A 26,431-nucleotide genomic window follows, 5' to 3' on the forward strand; every position below is an offset into this window, starting at 1 on the left:
ACTGGGAACACATGCGCAGCCTTGCCACTGGTTGGGCCTGTGGCAGCCTTGCCACTGGTTGGGCCTGTGGCAGCCTCACCTCTATCAGGGTACCAGATTCAGTTACTCCCTAACACTAATGTGGTTTGTTGCACTAATTAAACATCTTTTACATATTGATCTAATATGTTTCTAGTTGCTAAGGTATGCTTCAGTTACTTATTGAACAGAAACAGTGGTTGTTGATATTTAACATCTAGCAACTTTTTATTCTAAAGCAGTCTGAAACGTTTTGTGATTTCTGTACTTGGGTTGTCCAAATGAATTTGGTTTCCAATGTGTATTAGTATATTGTCTGCATATGGACGTATTGTTAAAGAGGAGGGAAGGAATTCTGATGAATTGTTCTTCGCAAGATTCTCTTGCGCATTTCTAGGTATCGCATGATCTACTTTACTGTATTTTATAGGACCTAAGCCTTGGTATAAAATTGTTTCTGTCTGTTGTGATTGTGAAGGTGGCACATTCATGCTGTTTGCATGCTGTGATTTGGGTCTGACACTTTTGGCTCTGAAATTGTGTGCACTGTCTCCTTGGCATTCAAAGTTATCTTAATGATATAATGAACTAGCCATTTTGATATTTTAAGTTGGTGAAAATGAGATCGGCTGTAAGAGTTAAATATTTTAATGGGATATTTGAAAATTGGGATTTCCCAAACTGAATGGAATTCAGTTGGAAGGTTGGGGAGGGAATAAAAGAAACTTAGAGTAGAAATAATGGCCTAAAGAAAGAACGTATTTCCATACTGAATTTAGTTACATATTTGACAGAATAAATAAATTATTTCTTCCAAAAAACACATTCTGCTAGACATCATTTTGCAAGACTTAGCTTTGTTAACAAGTTTCCGTATGCATGTAAATTCTAACTAAAAACGCTTCTACAACAGATGTTGCTCTGTCTTATCCGTACCTGAGTTGTGGAAGCTATATACAAATATTCATAATTGTCCCTGGTATCTAGTACGCAGCAAAGGAAATAATGGTTGGATCAAATGTGTCCTGTGTGAGAAGTGTTCACTTCTTCATTCTGTCTATTCAACATGAAATGGCTCAAAGCAAAGGAGAAAACTTTGACTTGATTATTAAACATTTTGATGAAACTCTGTATTATTTTTAAATCCTACTCTTACATTCCTGACCTTTTGGATATTTACAGGTATAATCAATTAAATAATTACGTGTTAGATTAAATAGACTGAGTAATTGAAAAATAACTTCTCTCAAGATGAATCTCTTTCTGTGAAGCCTTAGGAATATATTAGTCTTATTTGTCAGGGTAAAAAAAGTAAAACATAACTTTCATTTGGCGTAGAATCAGATTAGTATGTACTATTTGTATAAAAGTGGAAAATATCTATCTTATAATTAAAAAGTTAAAATTGGTGTGTATTTAGATTTATAAGTTACATCTCATGTTAATGTTGATTTATGCCTGATAACTGAACTTGTAGTAAGTAATTTTTTTAATAATCTAAGGTATCTTAGCCAACAGATTATTAACTAGGTCTATATCCTAAATCTCTGTTGTGTAATTTCTGAGTATTATAGATTATTCTTATTAGAATTGCTTTATTACTCTCATTTTTAGTATGTGATATCCCACGGGGGACAAATGATATCCATCTTTTCTACACAAATATGCGAAAGGTTATCCTTTCTGTGGTTGGATATTCCACTTTTGATCGGGATGGATTTCAGCAGTCTCCTGGACATCATTTGGAATCAGACAGGTGATATAACTATAAGGCTAACTGTCAAATAACGCCTAACTGAAGTGCATCTCCTTTCATTGAAGATTTTAATGTCAGTGATGAAAATTGACTTGCTTTACAAGTGAAAGAGCTGGCTCTATAATGAGAATGCCTCCAATGTATATCTAGGTGGCTCTTCTCACATTTTCTCTATATAGTCTGTTTAAACTGTTATGATAACTTTTAAACTATTCCCTCAACTGACACCATTAATTTTATCTGCAACTTACTATTCTTCATCTGAAGAAACTGGGTTTTTTCCATAGGCACTTCCAAAGTGCATTTGTTGTTGTAGTCCTAATAGGACTATAACCGCTTCATTCCTTGTAATGAATTTTTGGTGTCTGGGATAGAAATAGAGATATATTATGAAGGCTTAGTGGCCTTTTCCTTGTCCAGCCCATATGCCATCCTTTCAGTGTAGTGTGTACTATACTCATCAAAAGAATGATCAGTGCTGAGGCTACCTTCACCCCCATCACTCCCTCGAATGAAGTGATCCCTTACTGGGAGGATTTCTTTGGAGGACTGGCAGAAACCTGGTCTTTAAAATGGACCTGTCACTTTTATTTAGATGGGTTGCTGTAGCGTTTGGAGCCCTGAAAAGGGAAAGAAATGTCCAATCGTATACACGTCCTACCTACTAAGATAGTGTAGCATAAAAACAAAATAAAGATGGGTTAATTTTAACACCATAAGGAATATATTTGCATAGGTTGTTTCTTGAGTCTTCATGTTTTTTCTTCTCAAGATCCTGTTACGTAGTTGAAGAAAGGGTCCTACCTAATCCTGTTGTGTTTAACATCTACATATGTAGATGTCTTAGAATTGCTTGTTGAACTCTAGGTGCTGAACACTTTTGGACACTTGACAGATTTGTTGGCTAGCAAGGTGTTTGTCAGGCATAGTGGGATTGCGAAGCTAGAGGTTGGAAACAAATATCTGCAGCAGCAAGCAGGATGTTTCTCTTATTTGGTGGTTGTCATTTGTTCATTTTTTCCCACTTGATAACCTTACCAGTTCTTCTAGATTTGAATTTATTCCCTGGCTAAGCATTGTGAGGATCTTAATTTTCTGAGTAGACTGTAATTCTTAGAAGAGATCTGAGTGTGTTAACTACTAATTTGACTGTTGAGGAATTGTGTGAGTCAGTTGCCTTCCTGGTTCCATTGCTATCTTAAGGGATGAATTCTCACAGGTATTAGTTCAGCTGTCCTGAACTGAGTCAGGATTCTCAGAAGCATTAAAAGTAGTAGTAGAAATAACAGGAAGAAGAGCTGTATGTTTGCACAACGTTGTATGGAGCAAAAGTTATCTATTTTTTCTTTAATTGTTGATTTCTGCTTTTATTTTAGTATTTAAAATCAAACTTGTATGTTAAGCTTTTAACTTAAGAAAATATGCTGAATTCTAAAAAAACAGCTTCCTAGCTTTCATATATTAGTTTATCTGCCATGTATTTTGCAAGCAAAGGTGTGAAATGCTGGGCCATGAAGATGATGAAGGGATTGGAGCATCTGTCTTGCAAGGAGAGACTAAGATCTGGCTTTGTTTAGTGTCGAGCAGAGAAGGCTTGAGCAGGGGGAGGATCTTATTGATGTGTATAAATACCTGATAGGGAAGTAAGAAAAATGAAGAGGAAAATGGAGTCTTCCTGGTGGTGTCCAGTGACAGGACAAGAGGCAATGGACACAAACTGAAATGCAAGAAACTCAATTTAAACATGAGAAAAAGACTTTTTTTTTCTTGTGAGGGTGGTCAGACACTGGAACAGGTGGCCCAGAGGATTTGTAAAGTCTTAATCTTGGAGAAATTCAAAACCTGACTGGACAATGTCTTGAGTAACCTGCTGTAGCTGACCTCTGAGCAGGGGTGTTGATTAGGTGATCTCCAGAGGTCCCTCCTGACCTCCAGCATTCTGTGAAACACAACTTGCGTTGCCTTATTTCTCTCTGCAGTACTTTCTTAAGCTGAATAAAATATGTATAGAGAAAGTATTTTACTTTATTATCACCTGAAGAGAATTGTTTATTTTAGTACCTTCCATTTGAAACGGTATCTTCCACTTCTAAACATTATGTGAAAAAGCTGTGTCATGATATAGCTGCTGAATTAATTTTTTCTTAAGGGAGAATTGAATTAAATTGAAGGCCCATGTAAATGTAAAGAACATTGTGTTTCAGTATTCAATTTTGAGAAATACTAAGAAAGCTATTACAATTACTCATAAATTATTTTTATTACTACTTTTGCTTAATGCAATCTTATTTTCAGATTTGAGAACTCTGTCAGACATATCAATGCAACTTTGGATGTTCTTCCTGTTAAAGGACCTCAGGGTCCTCCATTACCTGTAAAAACTGATGATCTAGTTCAGGATAAATCAGACGCTCAACAGACTTGGGCTCTTAAACCTGAGTACTTGACTTTGACATCTCCTTCTATTAGTAAGTATTTTTTGAAGTTAATGAAATAACCATTCTAGTATTAAAATAATTGTACTGCATACTATGTTTGTAATTATTTTGTGTTTGTAAATGTGGCTTGGCCAATAATCTTGCTGCAGTAGCTTTACATCTAAACAGTAAACTTGGTTTGAACACAGTTTTGGTTAAATTGTCAGAGGTAGTGTCTTCTCTGTGTGTATACATATAACATGCACTGCATACCTATGAAGATTTTAAAGGATTGTGAAGGTAAAAATAGGGCAGAAAATGCTTTATGTTAATTGGTACATCTCTGAATCTTGGGCATTTCTGTGAATTTTTGTACGTTAGCTTTTTTTAACTTTTTTTTTTGTATTACAGGTGGAACAGCGGATACTGGACATGTACAAATTGTCAACAATTCTAATAGGATGTTGGCATTTGAGCTTTCATGGCCAGCTCACTGCCTTACTATAACCCCACAACATGGAGTTATTGAACCAGAGTAAGTTTCTTTTCATAGCTTCCTTTACGTATGAAAGTGTGGTAAGGTTTTGGAGGGATTTATTTTTAGTTGGTTTAGGAATTTAGTTAATTTAGGAATTTTAGTTAGTTTTTAGGAATCTATTTTAGTTTGGTTAGACTGTACTGTCTTTTTGTCAGCTAACACGCAAATCTAGCTTTTATGTTTTAGGACCTTATCCTTTTATAGTTCTATATAGAGGGAACGTTCTTTTGTCACCTACAAAGTTACCTGGAGGCCAGGAATTTTCTGTGCCTGGAAATCCTATTACTATTGCATAATTTTCCAGGAGCTGTATGGTCAACAATGCTGAAGCTTTAAAAATCTCCTTTCACAGTAGTTTTTTGTTTAAAAATTACCTGCGTGTGTAAAAACAAAAAAGACTTCTCCCCTCCTCCCCTCCCCAACAAACAAACCAACCCAAAAATAACAGTTCTTATAGAATGCTTCTCTTCTGGGGACTTAGTGTTTTCTTTTGCAAATGTGCTGATATTCATCCGAACTTGATTGTGGGTGGTTTTTTGTATTCCGACAAAGCTGGTTTTTGCTGCTCAACCTTTGGCTTCTCAGTATCTGTAGGTATGAAAAGAATGACAAGCCAGTGTCAGATCACCTGTTGTCTTAATTATTTTGGAACAGCAGTCATAATATTCACTGCATGTGTGTATGAGACTTCTCATGGATGTCAGCAGAGTCTTTCATGCTTGAAAGTTCTGACCACCCCTCACTTCTAAATTTATGGGGTTTTTTAAGGTCAGTTCAGAAAGCCTTTTAAGACCCTGTTATTAAACTATTCTCATCTTCAAAAAAAAAAAAAAAGTCTCATGTTCCACAAAAAATAGGTTTTGCTTTCTGAGTTTTATTTAAATAGTTGCTTTAACTTTGTAGATGTTTGCCCAAACAGATACTTTCTTTTCAGTCCTGCATCACTGTGCAAGATGTGACATATTTAAATGCTTAATTCCATGTTCATGTAGATGTAAATTCTTTGATGTCCTGCTGGGGAACTTTGATCACTAGTGAGAACAAAATAAAGAGGATTTGCTGGAAGGGCTAGGATATCTGCCACTCCTTGCAGATTCAATCAGTACCAAGAGCAATGGTTTCAAAAAGAACAATGAACAACTTTGCAGTAGCTGTGAAAGTAAGGACATCTTGAGCGTCTCATACACTAGACTCAGGACTGTCTGTGGAACGATTTCATAAAAAGAGGGAATTTAAGGCCTTCTGCAAGCAATTTTCTTGCACTGCGTAATTTTAAAATGTGTTCCCTTCACTGGAAAAGAATGAGCTGAAACCTCACGTGTTGGGTCCAGGTAAGTAGTGTGGATCGAGAACAGAGGCCTGCAAGTAGGAAACAGACCCGTGGGAACAGCTGACTTAAGCACAGCAAGCTGCGCTTGCCTGGTTTTCTACTTTTCATGACCAACTCCCTGCACTGCCAAGAGCAGTCATCCTGTCAGGATAGGAGCCAGCCAGAATCTTTTCTACTATGCACTGCGATGGCTGGAGCTGACAGAGTTCTTGAACTAATTTAGGTCAGGAAAGGAGAAGGACTGATTTCTCAGTGATGTTGAAAGAAGGTCCTAAGATCAAGGAGTGACTCTGCCATGCTAGAGCAAGCAAACCATCCCCTGTTTCACCTTGACGAAACCCCTTAACTTCCATGGAATGAGCTAAAGGCAACCTCTAACCTGCTTGAATGTGGAATAATAAAAAGTCCTGAGTCCCTACTGAATTTGGTAGCATTCCAGGAGATTTTCTTGTGGAGGCGAACTGAAACTAGCCTCTGGCACGTTGCTGTCCATCGGTGTTGGGAGTATTGGTAAGTGCTGAAAGGAATTGCACTTTGGGACTGTTGGAGTCTTCAAAGGCTGCAAGAGCTGCCTTTGGAAAGTGTTTCTTACCTAGTGCTCTTTTCCATGGCAATGAAAGTACTGAGAGGTAGTGTCTTTAGGTTGAATATGACTCTTCTGAGAGACACGTGGTTTGTGACCCCATGCAAGTTGGATTTGCATGAGAAGTTTGCAGTAAATGTCAAAGACAACCTGGTAGGAGCAAAGACAGTGGAATGGTTTGTGATAATAGATAGTGTGTGTACTTAGTAAATCATATTCTCACAAATGCAGCTTGTACATGAGAGAGAGAACCATGAGTGAAGAGATTCTGAAAACTGCAGAGATTCAAAAAAACCCCCACAATTCTTTAAGGAAATATCAGTATCCTGATTTAATATTTTAAGGCCATTAACATCTGTTAGTTGAAGTTTGTAGAGATGGTCATATTGTGATAATGGTTATGGAACTGACTTTCCTATGGCGGCTCCTACACTAAACTTTTCAAATGCAAAGTGCTGTGCTAATGACATATTAAGCTAATTCTTCAGGTGTAGCTTGAGTGCTTTTGCTAATATACAACCAATGACCTTTACTTCAGTGATTTTGTACTAATTTTTTAAATACTTCAGTGCTTACTTTCTCCCCTCTTTTATTTAAATGTCTCTAGTATAGAATATGGAACATTTTAAATTAGAATTTATGTTCTTGCTGGTCAAATGACTGTGTGATGCCATAACTTCTTCAAGTGAGTTTAGATTGCTCTAAATAACTATAGAAGGCATTGATAACATTGAAAGGCTTTTCTTTTTTCCAAGATCAGTTCTGCATGGGAGGAAGGAAAGCAAACTGCTTCTCTAAAACTAGAATTAGTTTAAAACATTCTTAAAATGCGATTTGTGCAGTATACTTTTTTGAACAGTACAATTCCCTTGTTGACTAGCATTGAAGCTTATTTTTCTGAAACATGTAGTTTTATGTCTGCTTTACATGGCCTGACTCTTTTCCTATGACCCCATATACAACCATCAATGACAAGTTTATGAAGTGTGTTAGTGTTAAGGTTCTGACTACTAAAGCTTGATAATATATTGGATATCTGAATACCTTAAATCTAACTATCTCTAGATCATCTTCACTTACCTGCTACATTAAAAGTGCATCCTTTTTTTGAGGGGGGCTATGAGATCTGTTGTAGATACTCATTCTAATATGAGGAGCATGCTAATATTTTTTTCTTCTATTAGGAGCAGTACACTAATTCTGGTAAGTCCTAATCCATCACTTGCCACAAAGCCTTCATTAATTCCTTGGAGTGGCCTAATCTATATCCATTGTGATAATGGACAAAAGGTATGTGGCTTACTTGAGAGTTGAGATTACAACTGTTTATTTTACTTTGCTGAATAAGGTCTAGTAACGTTGCTAAAACCTTTTAGGTATGAGACAGCGGTTCTGTCAACTTCCATTATTCTCTCTAATTTGTAAAGTTCTCTCTTTTTAAAAAAAAAAGAAAAGAAAAGAATAAATGTAGTTGAGATGCTGTTTTGCAAACTGAGATTCTTAGTTCATTCATCTCTGAAGAAATACTATGATGTGAACACTTAGATGGAATTGCCAACGAAATTGCATCTGTACACCCACCACTGCCTTATGCATCATTTTCTAAAATGCTAAATATATATATGTACACATGCATATATAAAAGTAGTCTGTATAATATTTTGAAATAAAAGAAGTTAAAGGAGGTTATTGGACAAGTCACCATAGCTCCTTTAGAGCTCCCTTAAGGTAAACTTAACCTTCTGGCCAACAAGTCTGTGATAAAGAATGTCTAGAACAGGTTCTTGCTCTTCATGCATTTTAATCCAAGACTTTTACCTGATTAAATTAAGGCATATAAATAAAATTTATGAAGCCAACAGTTTCTTCTTTCATCAGTGTAAAAGCAGAAAGACTCTGTGGTAATCTCCCCCAAATAAGTAGACACCTGTTTTCTTATTTTTACAGCCAGTATGAATTTTGGGTTAATTGTAACAGTGCATGGAGAGAGAAATGAAAGACACTGAAAGGATAAAATGGCATATCTACTTTCCTTCTTGATGGAGGAAGGTGAGGTATGATACAGAATTGGAAACTTAATTGGCCTTAAAAAAAAAACCCAGACAAACAGGAAAGTTGTTGAAAAGAGTGAGTTGAGAAGGAAGCGGAGACTGCACATATTTAACTATGTTGTGTTTTACAATATGAGAAAAGGATTTAAGACAAGAAACCTACTAGGACAAAAGTAGAGAATGTAGCAAAAACAATCAAATTGTAAGAGATCTGGTAGTTGATAATGCTTTTGCCATTTCTTTGCTACCTATCCAATTAAGCAAAAAGTATGCTAAGATTTTACTAGCATTAACTGAAGTTTTTAGAAGTGCTAATTATGTAGCAGAAGTGAACACAAAGCTCATTCTGTGTGAGGCAGCCCTGTTCCCGTTCTCTGCAAGCAGAGAATATTGTAGGAGTTGTCAATTAAATTTAACTAGTTTAAATTATTATTCCTATTGAATTAAAATGTCTAGATAGTAAATTTTCCTGTTCTCCTAAATTAAACTTGTCCTAAAATCTTTAAACTTTGTGAACTGAAGTTAGAGAAGACTGGTGATTTAATGTATGAGACTCTGTTGGAATGTAAAGCTGAACAACATGAGCTCTTACAGCTCAAGGAAATAGAGCTAAGTAGTTTGGCTTGTTAATATATCAATCTTCACTATTTAAATCTTTCTTTTTCTCCAAATTGTGCAAAAGTTTATTAAAGTGCAAATTCGAGAGGCAGTCGCACAGAGTGTATCTGGAGCAGACTTTCCATCTAGAAGACGTGATATATTTACTCCACAGTCTGAAAGTCCTACTGTTCATGTGGCAAAGCCTCTCCCAGTGCTCCCTCTAACAAAAATGGAAATAAAGAACAGAACCATTGTTTTTCCTGAAACAAGACCTGGCCAAAACTCAGGTAATATTGCTTACTTAGTAAATGCAACATCTGTAGTATCTTGTGTTCAGAGGTTTTGTTTACTGTATTGCATGTTTGGGAACTTGAATGCCTTGACTTTGGTTTTGTTCTTTTAGTCTGGTAAGTGCGATTGACCAGTTCCCCTCTTCTGATTTTAGTTTGAAATGTTATTCGTTGTGATGGAACTCTTTTCAGAAGTCCTTTTTTTTTTTTTTCCTTTTTTTTTTTTTCTTTTTTTCTTCTCCTTATGCAATATAGCCACACTTTCCCACAGATAGGTTTGCATATAGACAGGTAAGTCGCCAGTTTTTTAAGCAGCTATGATGAATGCAACTATACTGAGCCTGGGCAAAGAGGGCACTATGAAGTTACTGTGTTTTGTTGAAGCTCTTTTTTGGGTCAAAGCACTTTTGCAGTAGACCCATTCTCCTCATCTGTGTATGTGTCCCTCAGATGTGAGATAAATCTATCTGCATGTAGCAGAGAAATAAATGTTCTTCCTAAGATGATAGGAATGTCAGCTATGAGTCTCGCTATCCTTGTCTTGTACTTAATGATCGAGGAGGATGCTGTTGATCATGGATTCTCAAATCCTCAGTCTGTACTTTTAATTCCAGTAATGCTTAAAATTCTCCAAATTACTGTATGAAACTGTCATTCTGTTATCTAAATACCAGATTTTTTGGTAGAGCTTGGTTTTCTTTTCTAGGTAATGAGGATTTTTTTTTTTTAATGATTCACTGACGCTACATTTTTATTTAACAGACTTTAGAACTTTCAAGGCTTAATTTATCAATTATATCTGGGTTTTTTACTACACTTATGAAGGAGGAGTATAATATAATACTTCTTTCCTTTCCTGTTTTTATAAATGTCCCATATAATATATCTGTAGCTAAAGTTCCTGAAGTGCTACTCTAGACTGAGATGATCTTACAAATGTCCTGTTGATTCTTGGCAAGAGGCACATTTCAAGGTGTGAAATATGCTTATTGATACTGTCCAAATTGGGATTTTCTGCTATTCTGTTATTCTCCTTTCTGCAGGTCAAGAATAAGCTTTTTATTGAGGTTTCATATGTATATACACATAATATATATATCTATATATGTATGCTGAGTAACAAATCCAAACTAGGATGAGAACCGATTTTATTCGATGCAACTTTATTTGTTTGGTCCCAAACTAGAATACTGTCAGTGTTTTTCCCTAAACAGTCAGATAATATCTTTGCAGGGAGTTGGGTATCTTGTGGGTTTTTTTGGGTTTTTTTTGTATACTGGTATGTGAAGGTATCTGCCAAAAATCTTGATGCAATAAACTGAAACTGTTGGAGGCGATTTAGATCTCTCTGCTATTTGTCATGTTCTGGATTTATAAGAAGCTAACTTCCTACTACCAGCAATACATTCATGTAACATTCTTTGATATGCTTCAGGTTCTTTTAGAGGATTATCTATTATTGTTTTAGGGTTTTTGAGGGTGAGACTTAGGCCTCACTTTGTTTCTTGTAGGCATCTTCAATATGATTCTTCATGGGAAGACTTTACTCCCAAATTTCTTTTGTATAAGCTTTCAAGAATTTTATGACAGTGTGCTTTCTTTGAGTCTGCTCTTGGAGCTGGCATCATGAGAACTGTTGCAACTTCTTTGTGTCTTGAAACATAGTTTCTGTTTAAACTCTTTCTACTAAAGATACCTGAACACTTGACAGAGACATTTAATGTATTAGTTTGATATTTCTCTTCTAGAGAGTTACCTGGAAATGGAGAATAAAGGGGATGAAAATGTGAAGTGGCATCTGTCATCTTTTGCGCCACCCTATGTTAAAGTGAGTGAATGCTTGATTTGATAGTTTTATGCAAATCTCTTGGTTTTTTTCCTTCTCTCTCCCTGCTGCTCTCTCTTTCTCCCTCCATCTTCTCAAGAAAGAATATATATTTAAGCATGAACTCAGTTACAAAGTTTCTTTTTGCCTCTGTCCATATCAGGGACATCTCTAATGTGCTCCCTGACTGTGAATCAGTGCTCTGTGGGACAATTTCTGGTTCACTTACTGGCTTATAGAGTTTGCTTGTGCTCATCCAGTATCATCCTCCAGGTTGCATTAAGTAGTCCAGCATACATGAAAGATGTGTGTCCCTTTTGGCTCCGGAATGCTAGAGTTGTCTTGTTTTGAGACTTGTGCTGCTGGAATTACACTGTGCATGGTATCTCTCTGTAGGTAATTTAAGTTAGGTCAAGGATATTTGAATTACACTGCTGTCACCTGTGCAATTACTGTAGCTGTACCATTGATATTTATAAAAGCTTCCCTATTTTTTGGTAGTCTGAAATGCTGTCATGATCACTTTGATTTTATGATAGAATTATTATGGTCTGTTGTTGTGAAATGATGAAAAATGGTTATATAGCACTCTTAGCTGTAGCCCAGAAGACTGAGTATGCCATGTTCCAGCCGGTGCACTACTTATAAACTGGAAGTCAGTAGTCATGGTGACTGCATAGATATTGTAGGAGTTTTAGTTTTTATTCATTTGCTTTTAGGGAGTCAATATTATTTGTTCACTTGAAAGCAGCTTGATTGGGTGTATCTTCTTCAATACTTTTTAAGGGTGGTGTGTGGGTGGGTATATCGTGTGGGGTTTTTTTTTTTTTTTGTTTCTGTTTTTTTTTCCTTTCCCTTCTGAATCTGACTCATAACTTTATTTGCAGGATGTGGATGAAACTGGTTGTGTTTATAGGGTTACTTACTCCGCCTTCAGATGTTCCCGTGTTTCTGGTACTCTTGAAGCTCACGGAGAAGAGAAGGTAAACTGACATTTATAAATATTTTGAGCATATTAGTGTATCTCAGTTGTAAAATAGCATCTTACATGAGAAATTCTCTGAAATAACAGTTGAATTTTTGAAGCTGGTCATACTTTATCTGATAATGATAAAATGTTGGCCTTCCAAAATTGGGTTCTGAGGTGTTATCAGGTAGTCAACATCTACTTACCACAGCTGTTATAATGTCAGCTGAATTGATTCTAAGAATTCATGCAATCTGTGGTTTGACTTTAATATGGTGGTGGTTTTGTGTTTGTTGGGTTTTGGGTTTTTTTTTTTTTTAAGATGAATTATTCTAGAACAGAAAATTCTTTTTAAATGTTTTGTAAAAATCCACAAGAAAATCACAAATAATACTGGGTTCTTATGAAACTGGTGTGAGAACTGGTTTCCCTTCCTTAGAAGCAGTCTTGTCATACTTGTTCAAGAGCAGTTGTCTGTTCCTAAAGTTGATTTCATTTGACTTACAGTTTTATCTCCTGGCCAGTAGAGGGTTTCATAACCACAATTTTAAAGCACAACTAAGGACATACTGAATGGGTTTCTATGGGCCTTTTGTCCCTTACCTTCTCCCTTAATGCTACTTCAATTCTCTCTGTTCATCTTCATGAACACCTATCTTTTAATCATTATGGATTATTATGACATTCCTTAACTACATTATTTCTATGATGATGCAATTTGTAATCTATTTACAAGACATAAAAAACTTACTCCTGTCCAGTTTCATAGTTATTTCATAATATTGAAACCATTATTTGAATTTAAACAATTGTCTTTGCCCTAGCAATCCTAGTTCAGGTCTATTTGAATAACATTTACATTATTGGCATGTCAGGCTGTTGGCTGGAGATGATAAGGTACAGTGCTATCATGATTTGCTGTTTTTTGCAGTGGGTATGATAATATTTGGCTAATTAGATACAGTTGTAGTGATCTATTCTAATCTGCTGCTCCCCTTCCCTTTCTTCCTGCAAGCTCAACTCTGGAAACAATGCAAGTTTACTCTTGAATTAACCTGGTACAGCACTATACAGAGACAAGCCTTTGTTACATAGGTGACCCTTAAGGATGATCAAATGCATAGCCTGCAAGTTGGTTTAAATTTCAGGCCTTATAGTAATTGTAGCACAGTGTGCTTACAGACTTGGAGCTGGAGGAGTAAATCGTTCACAGCTTAGCTGATAGATGAAGGAAGGTTGCTGTCTTTCAGCTGCACGTATTTCCCCTCCTGGTCCCCTTCTTCTCCATTTTACTAATAGAAATAATTGTGCAAGTACTTGCTGATTTTGCTTAAAGCAGATTAGCTGAACTCAAATTTTGTTCGAGATTGCTTGCACAACCTATTTCATCAGAACTTTTTCTCTTGTGGGCTAAGGAGGATAAACTGTGTTGTTTTCTGCAAGATCACCTGTGTGTGGAATGTGTGTTCTGTAGTGTGTAAATTTTGTGCTGGCTTAACTGTAACTTTGTGTAGGTAAAATTGTGAAGATGTATAGATTATTTTAATAAGCTTCTGCAAAACTTTTCTCTTGTTTTGGTAGGTTGCTGTAATCTTTTTACCTAGAGATAAAGGGGATTACTCCCAGTTCTGGGACCTTGAGTGTCACCCAGTTGAAAAACCTAGTTGGAAACACAAATTAAGATTCCAGCTTTCTGGAGCAGTGAGTATATAAATGCTATAAATGCTGCCCTGAGCGCAAATTTTTGATAACATCTTAATTTTAGTATATAGTACTCTTTCTCATATGCACTGGCGTATTCTGAAAAAAACCCTGCTGATATTTTTGTTGGACTAAACTGTATTGTTTTTCTTGTGTTACAAAAATACCTTTTTCATCTTGCTTATGTGATAATGCATTATCTTTTGCCATTTAAGACTTAAAATTTTATTTTGCTCAGAGAAAGTAGAGACAAACTTGCCTTCTGTGGGAATTGTTTCTGTAGATGCAGATTTGTTTCAGACTCTAAGTGGATTGGTTTTATTTTTTGTAAATAAATAGCAAAGTAACTGACCTTTGCTATAATATGTAACTCAATGCAATACTTCAAATATCCATGTTGGAGATATGGATGTGTCTCTGATAGTATCTGTTGGAGTATTTTATCAGAGTAACAATGTAGGTGGCGGTGACTTTTGAGATTTGTACATGGGAGCGATTGGATTTGAGCTCTCTTTTGCTCCCCTAATGTTCCTCAGCTCTAACTTTATGGTGAGGCTTGGAAGGAGGGGTTTGGGAGTTAGAACTTATTTTCTGTGCTCTCTCTCCTTACCTTGCTCTTAATCTCTACCTCACCATCCATACAAGAGGAGTCTACATAGGACAGAGAATCTATTACTATTAGGAGGAATTAATTCTAATGATTAATTAAATGAGCTGAATGTGAAGAGCTTTGTACGTGCATGATTGCTGCCCTCTCCAGAGAGTTTAACTTGATTTTTCTAAGAAGCCCAGATAAAGGTTTGGGATCTTTCTTTAGAGTACCAAGCCTCTTTCTGTAATAGGAACCTTACTTACCCTTCTTGCCAGGTGTCGTGGTTTAACCCCAGCCGGCCACTGAGCACCATGCAGCCGCTCGCTCGCTCCCCCCAGGTGGGATGGGGGAGAGAATCAGAAGAGTAAAAGTGAGAAAACTCGTGGGTTGAGATAAAGACAGTTTAATAGGGAAAGCAAAAGCCGCGCACGCAAGCAAGATAAAACAAGGAATTCATTCACCACTTCCCATGGGCAGGCAGGTGTTCAGCCATCCCCAGGAAAGCAGGGCTCCATCACGCGTAACGGTTACTTGGGAAGACAAACGCCATCACTCCGACCGTCACCCCCTCCTTCTTCTTCGCCCAGCCTTATATGCTGAGGATGACGTCATATGGTATGGAATAGCCCATTGGCCACCTGGGCCAGCCGTCCCGGCCACACTCCCTCCCAGCCCCCCGCGCACCTGACAGGGCACGGGAAGATGAAAAGTCCTTGACTAGCGTAAACATTACTTAGCAACAACTAAAACATCAGTGTGTTATCAACACTATTCTCATACTACATCCAAAACACAGCACTATACCAGTTAATAGGAAGAAAATCAACTCCATCCCAGACAAAACCAGGACACCAGGGTACTTCACCTTTTATTTTGTAGGGTTCTTGTTCTTCCCAGTGGTTAATTGTGTTGAAAAGGGGACTTGTTAAAAAAGTATATGTTAAATTATTTCGAATTTTGGCATGAAGAATGAGACCTGTGTAATGTTTGGTTTAGGAGGGTTTTTTATTCAGCTTTCATCTAATTCTTTGAACATAATTTTCCTTAAAATGAGGAAAACATCTATGTCATTTGTCTGTTTAAAGCTAGTTGAAATTGAGAGAAGATGAATTCTTTATCAGAAATCTAGAGTTTTGAAGAATTCTCTTCTTAAAAAGTTGTCAGAGTTGTGTAAATCTTTGAGCAGCACAACTTGATATTAATGTTTTTGAGCTACCGTGTCAGATTTGTTCCTCTTGATTTTTTTCAAAGCTATTAACAGTTAGATCTTTCTAGCATCTCTTTGTGCATATGGGAAAAAAATTGTAGAAAACACTTTAAATGTGTCATGATCATTTTGAAAAGGAGTTGAAAGGGAAATACTTTGTTTATCAACTAGGTAAGGAACTATACATCTGTTTGGAAGAGGGGTCAACACAGAAGCTTTGCTTAGATTCTTGTGGCTTTTTAATCAGATCCACTTTTAGTAGAGAAGACAAGTCAATTATAATCTATTATGTCCTAGGGATCAAGAGTTTAGACTGTGTTACTACAACTTTGAAAAGTTGGATCCTGCTGGGTTTGCTGAGGCAGAGGGGGCTACGGCTCTGGTTAATGTGACTTGTGATAGAATGAAGTGGGAATATTGACTTGACTGTCATTCAGAGTGACTGAGTGGTATTTATTTATAGCACCACTTCAAAAGAAATGAAAAATTAGGAAGAGCTTAGGAAAGAACTAAAAGAACAAGGTGAAGTTAGGAAAACCAGTGGCACTTACCACTTTCATTTTTTCCTGAAAAACCAATTAACTGTGACTTTGATTATGCTCTGCATGCGTTTGCAGTCCCCACCACTGGAAACCATAGTCAGGAGCTCAGAAGATTGTGTCTTCAAAACTGATCCCAGAGACAAAGAAAGGAGGGATTCTACATGTGCTTTGCAGCCCCAACCTCTCAATACTGGCCATTCAAACTTAGTTTTTTCTTTTCCTGAGAAACATTTGTTAGGCTGCTAGCAGGTATTGTTCTAAGATCATTGATCTTAGAATGAGTAAGAATGAGTATCACCATTGTGCACAGAAGTCTTGGATTAGTATTTCGGTCTAATTATTGATCCCTTCTGGGTGAAACGGGGAACTAGCAAGAACCTGTCAGAAGGCTGAGGCAGCACCTAAGTTCTGATTGCTCCTTTAGCACGTAGAAGGTTGAGGACTGCATAAAGAATTGCTGCTTTTGTTTGAAGATATTACATGTTAAGTGCATACCATTTTTTAATTTACATGGTTTATGTACTTTAACTGTGTACCCGTGTAACTTTTTAATGTATCATTTTGCAGCAAACTGAGCTGAATTTCTTGATACTTAACACAAAACATACTGCTGACTAAGAGTCCTGACTTTATTATTATTATCAGCAGTACAAAGCTTCATCTTCCTTGGGTATCCCAGAAGTGAAAGAAGGAAAAATCTTTTTAAACTCTGTGAGCAAAATAATTCCAGTTTTAAAGCTAAACAAATTTCTATGCTCCTGAAGTTGCTTTGGAACAACAGCACTCAATTATAACCATTTGGACAATGTTAAGATACTGCTTTCGTTTGAAACAGGAAAAGTCAGTATGGGCTATGGTAAAGCATGCAGTACTTCAAGATGCCCTTATAAAGACTGGGGGAACTTCTGATCATTTTCCATGTTGTGCCTTATTCTCATGCAGTAAACTTGCTTTATTGATAAATTAGAATTTGAATGATAACTGAGGCATGACACCCATCATTTTTCACTACACGGAAAATAAAAGCTCTTGAAACAAGACTCACGTACAAATCCTTTCTTGCCTTTGTGTATTGGGTTCTACTGTGGTTCATGGGTTATTTGCAACTGAAAAATATTCTTTAAAATTAAGATTTTGTTTTGTTTTTTTGTTTTTGGCTGCTGCTATTTCTGACAGACTGATTAGCAGCTCTTTCAGTGGAAGAAATGAATGTCTAAAAGACAAGTTTGTCATAGCAGCTCTATTGAAGATGAATCTATTTTTTTCATCTTCCCTGCGTAAGGGAATCAACTGCTTGTCTAAAACGCTAGCACCATTTCAAAAATTGAGATAATGTTGTACAATGTAAGTGTAGGAGGTTCTTTTGGTTCTTTAACTTTGTTCGAGATGTTGTGACGCAAGGGACTCCAAACAGTATCTGGCTAGATTTGTTAAACAGTGCAGAATTTGAAACTGGCTATTTGGTGAAGTATTCCCTTAGGATGATCTGGTCTCCTTGTGTTAGAGTACACTGAATGGGGTCCTGAAGATGGTAAATTTTTTGACCTAATTTCTGAATGTAACAATTAACATATAATGCATTATCAGATTCTGTTTCTCTGGAGAGACCTTTCTTTGAGAAGGATGTATTGTTCATAATACAAAAATATTACAAAGCTTTTTGCTGTTGTGAGAATTCAAACTATAATGACGACTTACGCCTTCCTTCTTTCTGAGCAGTTGTTTGGCTGACTGCTGTTCTTGAGGCATATGGGCAGAATGTCTGCAGAGGAATTGTTTTTTTTGTTTTGGCTTTTAGTAAAATCTTCGTTGCTAACAGCCTTCTCGAGATTCCACCTGCACTGCTAGTTTGTTGTGAACTGGCTTGTAACAAATAAAGTATTCATAAGCCACAGAAGCCTGTTAAAGTATTCCTCCTAAATCATTGCTTCTGTCTCAATGATCCAGACTCTACTGTTCCTGAAAGATTACACTTTAAATAAAAAGTCTTGGATTGGGTAAGGGAAATGACTTACTTGAATACTTAAATACTTTTGAATGCAAAGTTAAAAGGCTTCTCTTTTTGCCAATAGGGTAGTAAAACAGAAAATGAAACTTCAATTGTGAAAGCTTCTGCAAGTGCCCTCACAAAAACTGAGCTTCCAGTTATACCAGAAATGAAGGTTTACTCTGAAGCACGTACAATTAAAGCAGGGTATGTATGGACAAAACATGAAACAAGAGAGTCTGCAACTGGGTAAAAGGTGGGGGGGGAAAACCCAACCCCACAACCAAAACCTTTTTTACCATTAGGACAGCTATGTGGTGGAACAGGCTGCGCAGAGAGGCTGTGCAGTCTCTGTCCTTGAAGGTTTTTGGGATCTGACTGGACAAAGCCCTGAGCAGCCTGGTCTGACCTCACAGCTGACCCTGTCTGGAGCAAGAAGTTGAACTAGAGACCTCCTGAGTCTCTTCTGACCTGAATTATCCTATGATTCTTAAAGAGTAAACAGCTGCAAAAACCAAACTTGCCAAACCTCTTAATGGCATCTCCTGGGCCATTTTTCTTTTCAGTTGGGTTTCTAAGTTGCCTAACCATGATTTGCTGTTGTAAATGAACTGGTATCAGTAGTAGAATCTTGTGTATGCTTTTTGTATACTCCCCTTTTGGAAACTCCATAGAACTGTAAAGTCACTTCTGAGAAGACCACTGTACTGCATGTCTTCACCTTGCTGTTCTTTAGTCTTAAGTTGATTTCCAGTTCTTTTACTATGGGATGATGTGAATATGGCAGGGGAGTAAAATGTTTTGATGAAATATGGCATCTCTGAGAAGAGTCTAGTTCTCTAGTAAAGCATATGGGGGGAAAATTCAGATTGTGAAAGTGTGTATAAGTAAATGTACATTTATGTATGCCACAGTGATGCTTTTGTAATTCTTTTTGGCTTATAACATTTAAGGTGACAGAGTTGATCCCTTCAGGATCTTTCTATTTTTCCTGATTTAGTCTCATAAAATACACCTGTTATGTTGAAGTATGCAATCAATATATCCAGACTATGTAAGTAGGAAATCTTAATATCTTAAATCCTTTTTTCAAATTAGACAAAATGAGATAACTCGAGGGGTATATGCACCAGAAGACCTGTACACTTTTCCTCCAACTAGAGTTGGGGAATCATGCACATTAAAGGTCAACTTGCGGAATAATTCCTTTACAACACACTTGGTAAGTTTGACAGACTTTATTTTAAATACGTTTTCATAAGTCCTTTCAACAGTTCAACTGCACTAGTTTTTTTTTTTTTCGCTCGTGACAGAAGATCACAGTAGTACAAGTCTTTGTTAGTTTCAAAAGTCAATATTATATTTGAAGAACGTCTTTCTCTTTTCTTTTGTCTGACTGAATCACTGAGTGTATTTGTAATGTATTTGCAACTGAAAAAATAATAGATTTTGCATAGATTTGTTATTATCCTGATTTTTTTTATTTTATTTTTTAACTTCATTAAAGTATTGAGATAGGAATTTTTCTTACTATGCACAAATGTGGGCATGCTTTATTTTTAAACCCTGGGTCTGTGTAAAGCTGTAGTTGTAAGTGACCTGATTTATCTTAAGCATGTCATAAATTGGCTACGATAGGCTTAGATATAGTGCGCTTTTAAGCATTTTGTATTAAATTGCAGCTGAAATTTGTAAGTCCCAGAGAGCCTTTCTACATCAAGCACTCAAAATACTCTCTAAGGTGAGTAATGCATATGCTAACATTCTCTCCTAACAAAAAAATTAAACAAGTAATTCAGTAAGATAAATATCTTCTCTATATGTACAGTGCTAAAATGTAGATATAAATATCCAACATTCTGGCTGTCTAGTTAAAGGTGTTGGGTTTTTTTTTGGTTGTTTTTTTTTTTTTTTCTTTTCCTTTCCCAAAGCTGTACTCTGTAATCTTGGTTAGAAGCAGAATGAGCCCACACAGTTATTTCTGCATCTGCCAATTTCTTCCCTGCAAATTGTTTCTAACAGTGCTGCTGCTTTTAATGCTAAGCCTAATGCTTCATTTAACCATTTGGCATGCTGTGCACAATCAAGTCATTCCTTCCATTTATACTTTCTGCACAACAGACCAAGCAAATTGCGTTCATCATGCTTCTAATTTGACAAACCTGCAGAGCTGCATCAAAAATTCTCTGCAAATACAAGGTTTGAGCAGCCAGTGGAATTGCCTGGTCATACCAAGTATTTCAGCATATTACCTGCATAAAAGGAATTTTCAAGTTGGTGATAACAATCCCTCAGAATAAACCCAGTCATCTTTAGAGTTCATTACAACAAGTATTTGACAGTCCTATTAGTCATCTCTTCAAGAAGTATAGCATTTCTCATGCTCATCTGTAACAATAGGATTGTCAGGAAGACAGAAGTGCAACCATTTTCTTACAAGTCATACAGCATACATTCTCAGTGTTTAAACAGGTCCCTGTTTTAAAGATGGGGAAACTAAGGATATACAGAACAGAAACTGTGAGCAAAATCATAAATGGACCTAGATACTCTGGCTCCTAATCTAGTTTTGTCTGCCAATGATACTTAGCATCTATTATAAAGACAGGGCTGTGGTGGTGTTAGACACAGGTATTCAAGGTATTCTTGAGGCTCCTTTTCAGTGCAAAGTGTTACAACTCCACTTAGGCATGTGTTCCAGTGTTTGTGTTTAACTGGCATCTTTTTATTAAATATGTCACATCAGACAGCGCAGAAGGGTTTTTTATGTGACCAAGATAAAATCTGTCCAAATAAAGAAGACTGGCTAGATCTGTCTGAGGCTGTACAGCTGTAGACAAAGGACAGGATGACTTGATTGTCCCTGGAAAAAAAGATGAGTAACTTCACTCTTCCAGTGAAGTTTTAAACATTTCAAAAATATTGAGGAATGCTGTAAGAGCTATTTGGTATATTTTCTGTGAGAAGTGATAAACTCCTATTGCTTTTATCCAAAGTAGAGTTAAAAAGTTTAAAATTCAGTCTACTGTTTCTAAAGGTTATCAACTGAATATATTGCACTTTCTAGTAACATTCTACTATCTTTTTTTCTAGTAACTTTGGCTGTTTTTTCTCCATTTGTGAATATTGTCCTTTCCTAGCTTTTTTTAAAATTCATTTACCTGAAGTCAACATAGCTCTCTGGAGAAGCTCTCCCATTTAAGAGCATAAAGCACAGAATAATTACGTGGCTTGGATAGATGCTTTTAAAAAAGTGTTTAAAAGAACTCTTTAAATGGCTTTTATTTGAGAACAGCATGAAGGAGAGTTTCAAGAAAGCCAGTTAACAGTTAACTGTTTCCATCTAAACTAGGTTAACCGGACATCTTACAAAGTAATGTTCAAAAGTAATTGGATAAGAAAACTGTTTGCAGGAACTTGGAATATTAGTCTGTAAATAAGAGCATAAATATAGAAAGTACCACCTACCTATATTTTTGGACCAAAAAAGTGTCATGTAGTAAACATGGTGGTGTGGTTTAATCCCAGCCGGCAACTAAGCACCACACAGCCGCTTGCTCACTCCCCCACAGTGGGATGGGGGAGAGAATCGGAAAAGTGAGAAAACTCATGGGTTAAGATAAAGACAGTTTATTAGGGAAAGCAAAAGCTGCACACGCAAGCGAAGCAAAACAAGGAATTAATTCACTACTTCCCATCAGCAGGCAGGAGTTCAGCCATCTCCAGGAAAGCAGGGCTCCATCACGTGGAACGGTTACTTGGGAAGACAAAACGCCATCACTCCGAACGTTCCCCCCTTCCTTCTTTTTCCCCCAGCTTTATATGCTGAGCATGACGTCATGTGGTATGGAATATCCCTTTTGTCAGTTGGGGTCAGCTGTCCCAGCCGTGTCCCCTCCCAACTTCTTGTGCACCCCAGCCTACACGCTGGTGGGGTGGTGTGAGGAGCAGAAAAGGCCTTGACCCTGTGTAAGCACTGCTCAGCAGTGACTGAAACATCCCTGTATGATCAACACTGTTTCCAGCACAAATCCAGAACCTAGCCCCATACTAGCTACTATGAAGAAAATTAACTCTATCCCAGCCAAAACCAGCACACATGGTCTGTTGCACGCTCTTCACTTGAGGGCCAAATTTGAAAGCAATTCTGTGTAATCAAGCTTTAAATCTGGATAATGGAATTGCAAGTTTGTATTTGTATTTAGTATCAGAAGTCTGACCTTCAGAAGTTGGTATAGTGGCTTGCCAGTTCTTGGTCAATTGGTTATGTGATCACAAGTGCCAATACGTAGCACTGCTGGTTCCTTTACCACAGTTTGCTCAGTTGAAAATAGTAACGGGCTTTATCCAAATACACTATCTTGCAACAAAAACTGTAGCCAAAAAAAAAAAAAAAGGGATTTTAATAACCTCCACCAAATATCTTGAAGTGTGTATTTTGTTTTTTAACCACAGAGGTGTCATTTAGCTAATCTTTGTAAGTCCTGGAAAGAATGGGTGGGAACAAATTCTGTCTGGAATTCACATTCAAAAGAGGAGTTCTATTTGTAAAGAGAGTAGAACTTTTTTCACTGCAGAGGGAGTACCTTTAACAAGATGACTCTAAAGTGATATAAAAATATGGATGAAACATTAAAAAACAATTGACTTTTTAAAAACCTTTGAGTAAGTTCTGTTTTTGGAAGGACTACCAGGTTATGCCTACCTAAAAAAAGTTTGAAAACTAAGGTGTTTTACTGTATTACCTTAAAAAGCCATCTGGAATAAGTTGATTACAGGGTAGTAAATATTTCAGATATTACTAGAAGGTAAAACTGTTTTTTGCTTGACTAATTATTTTTGTTTCCAGTAGCCACCATTTTGGGTGTCAGGAGTCACTATTAATTGATGATAGATCTGGTTACTATGGCTTAGATGCAGCTCATCCATACTGTTCCTTTTAAACTTACCTATTGCTGCTATTGTGTTTAGAAGACTACAGTATTACTTTGTCTATGAAGTAGGCTTCAGACATACCTGAATTCTCAGAAATACCACTTGAAACTGATGCAACAACCTGTAAAGGCCATACAGTATTCATAGACTAATTGAATTGCAGGCATAGTGAAAAGTTTGAAGTAAAGTAAAACTTTTCATTAAGAAAAAACCAGTTAATTGCAGGGGAATTCTGGTTGTCCTGACACTGTTCTTCTTGACTAGTTTCTGGCTACTGTACTTCAGAAAAATCCTCCAGGTTGCTTCACTTCTAAGAACATTTATGCTATGAAGTAGCTGAAGCCTGAACTTTCCCATTTTGTTAGCTGAAGAAAATGAAAATAGCATCTCTCCCTTTGGTTTAGGAAGTATAAAAATTCAGGTGTGTTGAGCCTTATCCCAATTGTGAGAAATCAACTGACTGCTACAAAACAATGTCTGACTACTTCTGCTTTTAGAGAAGAACGATAATGTGTATAGCACCAACCAAATGGACACTTGAATTTAGAGGTCAAATGGAATTGAATATAGTTGTCATATGCTAAGAAACTGTGCTCTGCCTCAGTATCACTGAGGTCATATAGTATGTATTCTGGAAATTAATATTTGGCAGCCAGATGTGGCCATCTCTTTAAAAGAGCAATACATAATTTACTGTTAAGTTTTTGATAGTATAAGTTTGAGTTTGGTTGTATTGTTCTTTTTGAGTAAGTGTTAGGATATGTAAGGAAGCATACATATATTATTTTGGAGATGATGATATAGACTTGTGCATCCCTCTTGACTTTCTACTGAATTTACTTTTATTTTTGTAAATTCTCAGGTGGCCTGGTTGTATGCAGCTTCAGATTCTATTCTTACTAAAATTTGTGTTTTCTAATATAACGCATCTGTTACAGATGAATAGTCATACTGATATTCTTCATTTATAAAAGGGATTTTTAAAAATTAAGCTGAGTAAATATCTTCATCCCATATATTATAGATGGATAAAGAAACAGAGCATGCCAGGTTTGTTATACAACACTTGGCAATCAAGTATGAGACATGAAACCCTGATCTGGTTGTATTCCTTTGCCATATTGTTGATTGTAGCTCAGTACTACATAATTAGTGCTTTGGTTTTTTATTAACGCAATTAGAATAATACAGTAGCATACCAGTCTTTATTCTGAAAGTGGGTGCTCTTAAGTTACTTGATTGACCAGGATCTATTTAAAAAGTGAGGGGGTGGGGGGTGGAGAGGGGGAAGAAAAAGAATCAAAATACATTTGCTAGTGTAACTATTTTAGCACTAAGGATGATACTAAACAAATGAGGCTGGGATCAGGCTTATATGTAGGGCCAATATTATGATTTCCAAATGTGGGAGAAGGGTAAGAGCACAGATTGATTATGACAGGCTGGATTAGTGTAGAGGAAAGGAATATGAAAAGGTAGGAACAAAATAAGAAAAAATACGGAAAATAAGCATATGCCAGAGGACGTTGGATAATACTAAATACTGTTAAGGGGAGAAAACTGAAGCTACAATAAAAGAAAACAGAGCCATCTTTTCTTTCTTTGTCTTACTAAATGATGCTGTTCATTTTTCCTTATTCCAATATGTGCCTGTTACCATTACCTGTCTGTTAGTGCTGTTAGTGCTGGATATTTCTGTTGGATGCCATGGAATCCGATAGGCTGCCACTCAGCATTCCAGCTTGTTGCTTGTATAGCTTATATTTTTTAAAACATTCACTCTAGGCTTTTGACAATTAAGACAGCTACCCATTACATTTGGTATGTTTTTATGCAATCTGAATAGAAGAGAAATTATATAACCTAAAAAGATGTAATGTAAAATCTTTAAAACACTGTTTGAGGATGGGTATATTGACTTGCAATGATTCAGCAAAATATTTCTTAATGTGGAGGCAATTAGAAGTATCAAATTATTTTACTAGCTTCAAATTGGTGGAATTTCCAAAAGAATTGGAAATTTTAGTGTACTTGTCACGTGAATTCTGAAGGGAAGAAATGTAGTAACTTTGCTCTAAATATATAGTTTATGCACTGTCAATATTATTGCAAAGAGGCAGACCAAACTTATCTAGGTAGACTAGCAGCGATAAAGTATTGTAGTACTTTGTATAATCAGTAGGAAAGAATGACCTTTACAGTTGAAATCCCTCAGAAGAATAACAGATAATCGAATCTATAAAAATAAACTTGATGATCCAGTGCACATCCAATATACTATTTTGGTGAAAATCAAAACTAGGCAAGAATTTATCTATCTGGTAGGATTTACTTGTTTATTAACAATGAATATGCACATAATTGCCTTTTTACAGATCGCATCATTACATCAATGTGCCAGTCCAGTTCAAGCCAAAGGCAGAAGGAAAATTTGAAGGTCTCTTCGTTGTGCTGACGACCAAATATGGCTCAGTTTATATTCGGCTATGTGGTAAAGCTATTGCAAAAAAATAGTCAGAACAGTTTTATAATTGTTTATAATAATTTATAACAGTTTATGCCATTTAAAATATTCAAAGATTTGCTACTACATTTCTGTACTAACGTCCTACTTGTTTTGCCCTGTGATGCTGCTTTGATGGAAGGCCTTCTGTAAGTTGAATCTGTAAGCTGTAAGTTTTACAAATCTGTTTTCACAGTAAAAACACTGAGGAATAATATTGTATGTTTTGAAATTATCATGTTCTAATTTATGTTTCTGCACTTTTACTGAAAAGGGAAGTTTTCTATTTTTGCATTTATTAGGAATAGCTAGATACGGATATATTTTATTTTAAGCATTGTAAATACAGAAATAAAATCTATGTGTTAACAGTTGATTCTACCTGATTTCTGTCTTTGGTTAGAGGATTCCTTGCTGTAGGTAAGGGATCAAGCTGCCTGCTCTTAGGCATGCTAGTTTTTTTGGGGGTCTTTGGGGGAGCAGGGGGAGGGATTGCAGTACAGAAGCTGACCTGTTAATATCATGTCTCCATTTGGTAAAGCTGGGACCAGATTGATGATCTGACAATCAGCCCCTAACTTTTTACACA

The 26,431-nt window shown here is 36.5% G+C and overlaps 1 protein-coding gene across 1 annotated transcript; it reads left to right on the forward strand.

Moving 5' to 3' along the window:
* Positions 1-1,632: 1,632 nt before the first annotated feature.
* On the forward strand, positions 1,633-25,853 carry LOC104078009 (centrosomal protein of 192 kDa-like; the record flags this gene model as incomplete). Its single annotated transcript, XM_009579460.1, has 12 exons — positions 1,633-1,774; positions 4,070-4,242; positions 4,603-4,726; positions 7,827-7,932; positions 9,376-9,580; positions 11,332-11,411; positions 12,296-12,391; positions 13,957-14,076; positions 18,490-18,611; positions 19,503-19,626; positions 20,087-20,145; positions 25,715-25,853. Coding segments are annotated over 12 exons (1,490 nt in total), but the record flags the coding sequence as incomplete, so codon positions are not given.
* Positions 25,854-26,431: the final 578 nt, after the last annotated feature.

This window comes from Fulmarus glacialis, unplaced genomic scaffold, assembly GCF_000690835.1.
Source record: "Fulmarus glacialis isolate BGI_N327 unplaced genomic scaffold, ASM69083v1 scaffold37656, whole genome shotgun sequence".
Lineage (NCBI taxonomy): Eukaryota > Metazoa > Chordata > Aves > Procellariiformes > Procellariidae > Fulmarus > Fulmarus glacialis.